This window comes from Ovis canadensis, chromosome 1 (genome assembly GCF_042477335.2).
Source record: "Ovis canadensis isolate MfBH-ARS-UI-01 breed Bighorn chromosome 1, ARS-UI_OviCan_v2, whole genome shotgun sequence".
NCBI lineage: Eukaryota > Metazoa > Chordata > Mammalia > Artiodactyla > Bovidae > Ovis > Ovis canadensis.
The window spans coordinates 204873227-204884152 of record NC_091245.1 but is presented as its reverse complement, the minus strand read 5'-3'; the positions used below and the strand labels follow the sequence as shown (position 1 = coordinate 204884152).

Sequence of the window (10926 nt, the reverse complement as noted above, 5' to 3'; positions counted from 1 at the left end):
TTTAGAGTTCCATCGTTTATGAAACAGACATTCCATTTAAGACTGTTCTCACAGAAAGCAGTAGAAGAGCAGTCACTTCGATGGGGAGGAGGCTAGTGGGCCTGTGACTTTCAGGAAACTTCCTGCAGTGCCCACAGCTTGGGGAGGGGTGCTGTCCACCCCTTGGCTCTGTCTCCATCCTGGGCATCTGCTCAAGGATCACCCTCTCGTGGTTCTGACCCCTCTGACCTTGGCCCTTGGGGGACCTCTTGACTTGGCTGTTGTCATTCCAGATTCATATATCATGCCTCTTCCTAGAGAAACCTGAGAATTTCTCAGACTGGAAGCTTCAGATGCTCCAAGAGCAAATAAGTTAGTGCTTTGAATTCACATGTTATCAAACAGGTTATTTAGCATCACTCCAAAAGAGTAACACAAATTACCTCTAACGGGTGGGACAATGGATGGATGATCGTTGTTCAGTGGCTAAGTCGTGTCCAACTCTTTTGAGACCCCATGGACTGTAGCCTGCCAGGCTCCTCTGTCCATGGGATTTCCCGGGCAAGAATACTGGAGTGAGTTGCCATTTCCTTCTCCAGAGGATATTCTTGACCCAGGGACTGAACCCACATCTCCTGCATTGGCAGGCAGATTCTTTTTTTTACCACTGAGCCACCAGGGAAGCCCTGGGACTATGGATAGCATATTTTCATTTTGCATTTGTGCATTTCTAAATTTCCTTCAATAATTACAGATTACATTGGTAAAAAAGAAAAACAAAACATTTATTAAGTATTGCTTAAAATGTAAAGTGATGCTTCTTCACCTTAAGTGAAAAACAAGCTCCACTTCCTCTCTCCTGCCTCCTGCCCTATCCCTTGTCCCTTTGAGCTGGGCTTCCCCTCTGTTTCATCTGCTCTTCTTCCCTCATCCACTTACTGTCTAGTCCAAGCAGCTGCCCTCTTGGTCTGTCCCTACCTCTTCCTGCACTAACCCATTTTAAACAAGGCAGGAACCCAGGGGTATGGTTTTCTGCCTTCCTAAAGCAAATAGCCTAAGAGAGAAGCTGGTGTTGATAAGGAGCAGCTCTCTTGTTGCACATTAGATAACCCATATCAAAATAAATAAAAGCATATTCACATGTATCAAGCCACTCACAGAAGTGGCACCCAGGGGATTTCAAAGAATCTTTCACAGCCTTGCCTCTCAAGCCTACACGAGAGCCCTGTGAGGTAGGTCTGTTTGCATTCCCTTCTTCGTGCAGAGCCTGGAAGGATCTGGCATGGGGAACATGGAGTCAAGTCCAAAGTGAGGCCTCCAGCCAGTCCTTCCCTTAAGATGCTTCGATGGCCACTGTGACGGGCAGAACTTTCCAAGTGACAAGAAGCAGAATCGACAGGTCGGAACAAAGGAGGCCCCAGGACACAGCCTAACACGGTGCTGAGCTGTCGGGAACCTAGCTATTTCTGATTTGCCCTACTTAGAGACTCCCTTCCCAAGACTGTTTCATAATCCAAGGTTGTTTGATATTTTGCAGTGTGACATCCATAGGACATTACTGTAAAAGAAAAAAAAAACAACCCTGGTTATTCCATACTTTTTGTGCCTTGAGGAAAAGATGAAGTGAAGCTTTAAAAAGCCTGTAGTTGTAGCATTCTTGATGTTACTGGTACTCAGGTGTCCTGACAACAATTACATCTGCAGCTTTGGGCAAAGAATAGGTTGGAAGACTGTTTCAACGTTTTCCATCAGTACAAGATCATACCGACACAACTGGGGCCTGTAAAAACAAAATGAAATATCCCTGTCAATGCAATGATAAAAATACCTTATTCTAGCAGAACAAATCACACAATCTCTCTCAGATATAAAATTACTTAGCAATTATTTTTAATGTTCTAGGAATATGCTCGCAGTTAATAAGCAAAGTCATAGCAACAACAGTAAGTAAACTGACACAACTTTGTAAAGCAACTATATGTCAATAAAAACTAATTAAAAATAAGAAATCGTGGGGTTAAATTTTATTTACCACATAATTTCAACTAGATTTTAAAAAATAGAAGATTTTAAAAATTAAGCAAAAATAAAAATTAAGCAAAAATTTTAACAGTGGTTGCCTCTGAATAATGACATTATCTATGATATTCTTCTCAACACTTTTTGTACTTTTCAGATTTATAAAATGAATATGTATTCCTTTGATAACCAGGAAAGAAGTATTAAAAGGTCCCAGTTTGGGGTGCCCTGGTGGTCCAGTGGTTAAGAATCGACTTGCCAATGCAGGGGACACAGGTTCAATGGCTGGTCCAGGAAGATCGCACATGCTGTGTGAGCAGTTAAGCCCATGGGCCTAGAGCCCATACTCCACAACAAAAGAAGCCACCACAAGGAGAAGCCTAAGCATCACAACTGGAGAAAGCCCCTGCGCAGCAATGAAGACCCAGCAACGCCAAAAATACATAAATAAAAATCTTTCTTTAAAAAAAGTTCCAGTGTTAAGATATAATGACTATCTTTGGGGAGTAGGAGGGGGTGGAACTTGTATTATTAAATGTTTTAAAGTATCCTAAACATTCAGGAAAAAGGAATTTATAAATGTAAAGCAACAACTGCTCACATCATTTTCTGTCTCTTCGTCCACAGGTTGACTGCAAGGACTGTAAGTGTGGCATTACTCACAAAACACACGTACCATCACAGCTTTGTTCTTTCTCCCCCTTTGTCTTTGCCTCTCTGTACACACAAATACGCACTGTTTATTTTTTCTGAACCAACTGAGAATGGGTTGCTTACCCCTTTAACACTTTGGCATGTTTTTCCTAAGAACAAAGACCTCCTCAGTGCAGTTATCAAATGTAATGTTGATATCTACTTCTATCCTGTATCAATGTAATAAAATATTTCAAATTTTCTGTACCCTTTTAAATGCTGGGCTGTGTTTTATCAGTTTGCCAAATTATATGAGGGTTTCATTTCTACAACAGAGTATCAGCTTGCAAAAAACATGGGTGGAGTGCTAGGGAAAAATTGTTTAAACATGTAACAACATTATTTCTTTGGATTATTGGCCCATTTATCTTTAAGTGCATACCAGTAAATTTTTCTTGGATTACTGGGCAACTTTTCTTTTAAAATTTATTTTCAGTTTATTTTTATTTATTTGGCTGCTCTGGGTCTTCATTGAAGCATGTGGCCCCACGTGGGGCCAGGGATCAAACCTGGCCCCCCCAAATCCCCATTGTAAGAGTGGACCTCAGCCGTGGACCACTAGGGAAGTCCCTAGGAAATTTATTTAATCAAATCTAGTTTTGGAAAACCCCTCACTTCTTTCATTGTGATTACTGAAATCCTATTGAAACATCAGACCAAGCAGGTTGGACAGGAGTCAATAACATCTTTAGGAAACAAGAGCTTGTCAGACCCTGCCTCAGCTTACCTCTCTGGATGGCCAAGTGACCTTAACTTCATTCGGAGAATCCTGAGCTTGTACCTCGGGCCGATTACAGATCCTGTAGAGAACACCAAGGAAATGGCTTCCACTTTATCCAGATCTTGACTGAATCTTGCAAGCAGGCTCACTTGGTGGTATTTCTGAAATGTTGCAGGTTCACTGGAAGGAAGAAAGAATATATTTTGAAGTGAATCTAAATTACCAATGAAAGAAAACCATTTGAGGCCTACAGATCACTCATTAGCAGGTAGCCATTTGACCCCATAGCCTGCACTAGGTGACTTTCATGAGCAAACTCCACTGGATTCCAAAGGATCAGCATAAGTGAAGCTGCTGACCCCAGGACTGATGAAATGCTATGACACTGGAAAGGTGTGTGCTGCCTACCTGCTATAGGTCAGACAGCCTCCTTATCTCTTGACACATATCTCCAGTCCCCTGAAAAACTCTGTAAGGTATTACTGTCTTTATTTTACAGACAAGGAAACAGATGCTCACAGAGCTTAAGCTCTCCCAGGTCACAGGGCTTATCTATAGCACTGTAGGAAGAAAAACTAGGTTCTGGCTGAGTTCAAAATTGTGGTTTCTCCATTGAACTGCATTATTGGATGCATAGGTATATTTTTTAGCCAAACTAGATACTAATTTAGAAATTGTGCTTAAGCATATATTTGTTCAGTTCTACCTCTCAAGGGAAACCTCAAATTAAAATAGCTACACCACAGGTTCCAATAATTTTTTCTAAGTGTGTGGAGATGTTTCCTACCAATGAAATCCCAAATTGAGCCTAAGGTGTACCCAATGGAGTTTTAGCTGGATACTGTCCCTCTGGGGAGCTGGAGAGTGGGCTATGGAGAAATGATTGCTCCAGAAATGAATCCTTAGCTTGCAGGTGGAGATGGGGGTGAGGAGGTGCTTGTTGCCCCAGCCTCACTGTCAGTCTTGTGGAAAGCAGAAATGCTACACATACAGCTAATCTAAAAGGTTGCCCAGATTTTGGTTTCTAAATGCCATCTCCACAAAAAAGGAACTAGGGCTCCCTGGAGAAATGGTTGATTTCAGGGCTAGGGCAGGGAAAGCAAAAAGTGATCCTAGAATGATATGTATGCCCGAAAAGTAAGAAATACTCAAAGAATGATAGAGATGTTCAAAAGAATATGGAATCACTTCAAACCCATTAGGATGGCTACTGTAGGGAAAAACAAAAAAACAAAGCAAGTGTTGGTGGAAGTATGGAAAAATTGGAACAACTGTATGTATTGGTGGGAATGTAAAACAGTACAGCCACTATGACAAACAGTATGAAGGCTCCTCAAAAAATTTAAGGTAGAACTACCACATGATCCAACAATTCTACTTCTAGGTGTGTACTGAAAAGACTTGAAAGCAAGGTCTCAAACAGTCATTTGCACACCCATGTTCATAGCAGCATTATTATAACAGGTAAAAGGTGAAAGCAACTCAAATGTCCATCAATGGATGAACAGATTTTTAAAATGTGATTTGTACATACAATGGAATATTATTCAGTTTTAGAAAGAAAAGAAATCCTCTCACATGCTATAACATGAATGAGCCTTGAGGACATTATGCTAAATGAAATAAATCAGTCACACACAAAAAAATACTGTTGAGTCCACTTAGATGATGTATCTAAAGTAGTCAAAGTCATAGAAACAGAAAGTAGAATGGTGGTTGCCAGAGAATAGAGGAAGGGATAAATAGATGTTATTTAATGGGTATAGAGTTTCAGTTTTGCTCTTACTGCTGTTTAGTCACTAAGTCATGTCCGATTCTTTGGAACCCCATGGACTGTAACCCACTAGGCTCCTCTGTCCATGGGATTCTCCAGGCAAGAATATTGGAGTGAGTTGTCATTTCTTTCTCCAGGGGGTCTTCCTGACCCAGGGATCAAATCCTCATCTCCTTTCTTTACCACTGAGCCACCTGGAAAGCCCCAACTGAGGATAAGTCTCCACTAATAAAATAAAAATCCAGGAACCCATATTGATATAAACCAAGAAATGAATAAGTAAGTGAGAAGAGAATGCCTTTCCCAAATGTTGAATTAGAAAAATCGCCATATGTCAGCCATCAGAGTAATAATTCAACCGCGGAACAGTAAAACTAGTGGGTAAAAGTCAGAGGAGTAATGGACAATTTACATAGTCTCAAAGTACCCAGCCACAAAATACAGTGGAGAAACTTGGCAGAAATCACCTTAATCAATTGATCCACATTAATGAAACAAACCAAAATTGTGAGCCTCCTAACAGGATACACTGAGACAGACATCACCTTTGTGGTGTCCTTGCCAAAGATGCACGCCCTGAATCTAATCATGAGGAAACATCAGGGAAACCCAAACTGAAGATATGCTAAAAATAATCGGCCTGTAATCCTCAAAAGTGTCAAGGTCAAAAGAGTTGAGGAAAGGCAGAAGAGCTGTTCCAAGGTGAAGACTAAAGAAACAGGACTACCAAATGCAGCCAGGAATCCTGAACTGAATCCCTTTGCTACAAACAATGTTTATTAGGACAATTAGTAAAACTAGAATGGGGTCTCAGGATCAGTTCAGTTCAGTCACTCAGTTGTGTCCGACTCTGCGACCCCATGGACTACAGCATGCCAAGCCTCCCTGTCCATCACCAACTCCTGGAATTTACTCAAACTCATGTCCATTGAGTTGGTGATGTCGTCCAACCATCTCATTCTCTGTCGTCCCCTTCTTCTCCCACCTCAATCTTTCCCATAATCAGGGTCTTTTCAAATGAGTCAGCTCTTCGCATCAGGTGGCCAAAGTATTGGAGTTTCAGCTTCAACATCAGTCCTTCCAATGAACACGCAGGACTGATTTCCTTTAGGATGGACTGGTTGGATCTCCTTGAAATCCAAGGAACTCTCAAGATTCTACTCCAACACCACAGTTCAAAAGCATCAATTCTTCAATACTCAGCTTCCTTTATAGTCCAACTATCACATCCATACATGACCACTGGAAAACGCATAATCTTGACTAGATGAACCTTTGTTGGCAAAGTAATGTCTCTGCTTTTTAATATGCTGTCTAGGTTGGTCATAACTTTCCTTTCAAGGAGTAAGCATCTTTTAATTTCATGGCTGCAGTCACCATCTGCAGTGATTTTGCAGCCCCCAAAAATAAAGTCTGCCACTGTTTCTCCACCTATTTGCCATGAAGTGATGGGACTGGATGCCATGATCTTAATTTTCTGAAAGTTGAGCTTTAAGCCAACTTTTTCACTCTCTTCTTTCACTTTCTTCAAGAAGCTCTTTAAGTCTTCTTCACTTTGTGCCATCTGCATATCTGAGGTTATTGATATTTCTCCTGGGAACCTTGATTCCAGCTTGTGCTTCATCCAGCCCAGCATGTCTCCTGATGTACTCTGCATACAAGTTAAATAAACAGGGTGACAATATACAGCCTTGATGTACCCCTTTTCCTATTTGGAACCAGTCTGCTGGTTCCAAACAGGATCAGGATCAGATGGCAGCAATGGATCAATGATATTCTCTTATTCTGATGGTCAATTGTGGTCATGTAGGAGAGGGTCCTTATTTATAGAAAACACACATTATGGTACTTTGGGTTGATGAGCCTGCATGTTGGTGACAACTATAGAACGGTTCAGAAAAAGAAAAAGCTCATAGTACTACTGCAACTTTTCTGTTAACTTTAATTTTTCACAATAAAGAGAGAAAAAAAAACCAATAGGAAAGGAGTGGTTTAACCAAAAAAGGGTTATAAACAGTTCAACTCTGGTCCTCTCTTGATCAGAGTCTAGCAAGGGAAAAGGGGATCCTTCCCACTTCTCCAAGGGCAGCTGTGGAACCAGGAAAAGGTAGGGACTTCAGGAGAAGGTGATGCCACCTGCAGATGGCAGAATCCAGTGGGGGTACTAGGGAGGCCAGACAGGAAAAAGGAAACCTGGATCTGATCAGGATTGTCTGTGCACACAGGTAAGATGCCCTCTTCCACCAAGAGCAATGTCTAGAGATACACAGGGAGGCACTAACCAAGGCTGGGTTCATACAAGAATAAATAGAGTAAGAGCCAGTGAACTATGGGTTCTGGCAGTGTGGTACCCTAAATACCCTGTAAACATCTCATAAGAGTAAATACAATTACGTACAACAACAAAAGTTAAAAACCTTTTAAATTGCATTGAACTAAGAAGAAAGGAAAGAATACTGAGAAACCCTCAAAATACATGAAAGCAGAAATCCAAATAGATAAGGGGAATACTGGAATTACCCTAGGTTGGTCTTTTTTGGAACTTGGGAGATCAGTCCTGGGTGTTCATTGGAAGGACTGATGCTAAAGCTGAAACTCCAATACTTGCCACCTCATGCAAAGAGTTGACTCATTGGAAAAGACTGATGCTGGGAGGGATTGGGGGCAGAAGGAGAAGGGGACGACAGAGGATGAGATGTCTGGATGGCATCACCGTCTCGATGGACATGAATTTGAGTGAACTCTGGGAGTTAGTGATGGACAGGGAGGCCTGGCGTGCTGCGATTCATAGGGTCTCAAAGAGTTGGGCATGACTGAGCGACTGAACTGAACTGAACTGAAGCTTGAGCTTCAATATTCATGTCCTTGCAGTGCAGTAGGACATGAAACAAAGTCTATGGGCCCCTCAAGGTCAGGAGTTGAATAGGAGACGTCTGGGGGGGAAGAGTGAACTAAACATGAATTTGAAATAAACAACCTTCTACCGCCTCAGGGGACAGAAAATTCCCCGCCTCAAATCTTGACACTGTGTGAAGCTAAGATGCAGATTGCCCTTCACGTGGGTCAACAGTTTCACTTCGAACTGCTTGTGGTCCGAGAAACCTCAGGTTTAAAAAGCAAAGCCGTCCCAGATTGATGCTATCTCCAGGAACTACACTGACGCAAACACAAATCCCTTCTATAGAAATCTACTTCTACTCAGATCCTCAAAGAATTCCCGCACATAGTAAAATAATTACAATAATGATACAGGCATTTGAAAGGGAGCGGGGAAAGTCACGGGTTTCGGGCTTTATGACCGCTAGCTGCAGGCGGGAAGATATGCGGGTGCCCTAGGTACTGGCTGCGGGTGGCACAGACGCCTGATCCACGTGGCATCTGTGCAGCAGCTGCAGGCGAGAGACTCCTCCGCCTGGTCTGGGTGAGAGTGAGGAGGCCCCGTGGGAGGAGGCCGGCAGAAGTGGAGTGAATGCGGGGGTTTGGGAACACCGAAGCGATCTTCCCAGGGGAACGGCGTGCACTGGGCAAAACCGGGGCACCCCTTGCTCTGCAGACAGGAGGCAGGCAGCCCACCTGCCCATCCCCTCTGCACCAGACCCTGATGGATCCATAATGCTAACTGCGAAAAGAAACAAGAAAAAAATACAAAAGATCAGAATGTTGAAACCTACCAAGATTTCTCAGAATTGTCGGAGCATACAAATATGTGCTTACATGAAGGAAACGTGATGCAAGAAATACAGCACTCAAGCAACCCGGTAAGGAAGCACTTGCTGGTGACTGTCAGGCTCAGTCAAGGGTTTCACTGTGGAATTTCAAACTGCCAAGGGATATGGGAAAACATTTAGGCACAGACTCCCAAAATAATGTCCCATAAAAGGAAAGAGAGCCAAAGGAAGTCCACTCCTGTTCTAGGAAAGCGGGGAAAGTGGCCAGAGCAGCCTGACTTCCCATAATGTCCTCAAGAAGAGCCAGAATATGACCCTCATGCTTCAGCTTAAGAGTATTTTGCCGTTTCAAACTGAAAATTGTCTTGAGGAGGAAAAGTCTGTTTTCCAGTGCTTTAGGGAACACCATGCATTGAAGACTTATGTTCACCTGTCTGAATAACAACCAAGAAAAGCTGCAGAAGAAAAATCTCTTAAGAAAGGAATTTTAAAAAGAGACATGACAGAACTTCCCTGGTGGTCGAGCGGCTAAGATTCTGCACTCCTAATGCAGGGAACCAGGGTTTGATTTCTGGTCAAGGGAACTAGATTCCATGTGCCGCAACTGAGAGTTCGAATGCCACAACAAAAGATCCTGCATGCCACAATGAAAGTCCCACCATGCCACAGCTAAGATTGGGAGTGGCCACATAAATAAATATTTAAAAAAACTCCAAAGGGATCAAAGACCTAAATGCGAGACATAAAACTATAAAAGCCTTGTACCCAGAATATATACAGAACCTTTGCAACTCAAAGATAAACAGCTCATTAGCCTAGTTTAAAATGGGTAAGGCACACACAAATTTGCACCCAGATATCGGGGACTTTCCTGGAGGGAAAAACCTGCCAAGGTGGAATTCCCTGGGTTCTAGTGGTTGGGACTGTGTGTGCTTTCATTGCTGAGGGCGCAGTTTCAATCCCCGGCTAGGGAGCTGAGATCCTGCAAACCTCTCAGTGCGGCCCAAAATTTTTTCTAATTAATTAATTTTTAGAAAGCTGCCAAGATGTCTTTTGTAGGTAAATGGGTAAATAAAATGTGATAAACCAACTTGTCATTGGTGCTGTTGTTTAGTTGCTAAGTCATGTACGACACTTTGCCATCCATGGACTGTACCCTGCCAGGCTACAGGAAAGAATACTGGAGCGGGTTGCTATTCCCTTCTCCAGGGGATTCTTTGTGACCCAGGGACAGAAACCAAATCTCCTGCATTGCAGGCAAATTCTCTACCACTGAGCCACCAGGGAAGCTCATGATACATCAGACAATAGAAAAGGAAATGAAGGTAAAAGAAAATGAGCTGTCAAGTAATTAAAAAAAAAAAAAGGAGGAACTCTAAATGCTTATTACTAAGTGAAAGAAGCTAATCTGAAAAGGTTACCTACTGTATTATTCTAATTATTTGACATTCTGGAAAATGCAAAACTATGGAAACAGTAAAAAAAAAAAAATTTCAGTGGTTCCCAGTGGTTGGGGAAAGGAGGGATGAATAGGCAGAGCACACATTTTTAGGCAGTGAAGCTATTCTGTGATCCTACAATGACAGACATATGTCATCGTACATTTGACAAAACTCATAGCATGTACAACACCAAAGAGGAACCCTAATGTAAACTATGGACTTTGGGTAAGAATAACATATCAGTGGAGATTCTTCAGTTGCAACAAATGTACCATGCTGGTGCCAGACTTTGGTTCTGAGGGAGGCTATCCCCTATGAGGGGGCAAAAAGAATATGGGAAATCACTGTATTTTCTGCTCAGTTTTGCTGTGTACTTAAAAATTGCTCTAAAAAATAAAGTCTATTTAAAAGGAAAAATGGGCTTATACTATGGTGGCTCAGACAGGAAAGAATCTGCCCGCAATGCAGGAGACCCAGGTTTGGTCCCTGGATTGGGAAGATCCCCTTGAGAAGGGAATGGATACCCACTCCAGGATTCTTTTTTAAAAAATTTTATTTATTTTTTAATTGAAGGATAGTTGCTTTACAGAATTTTGTTGTTTTCTGTCAAACCTCAACCTGAATCAGCCA

The 10926-nt window shown here is 42.2% G+C and overlaps 1 protein-coding gene across 1 annotated transcript in view; it reads right to left on the bottom strand.

Annotated features, from left to right (window-relative positions):
• The window catches only part of LIPH (lipase H), a 53226-nt gene continuing 42300 nt past the window's right edge, over window positions 1-10926 (bottom strand). The window contains exons 9-10 of the mRNA XM_069558669.1: window positions 3419-3592; window positions 1-1759 (exon numbers count right to left, since the gene is read on the bottom strand). Coding sequence (XP_069414770.1) covers window positions 1672-1759; window positions 3419-3592 — 262 coding nt within the window. The 3' untranslated portion in view covers window positions 1-1671. The remainder of the gene's footprint in view (window positions 1760-3418; window positions 3593-10926) is intronic.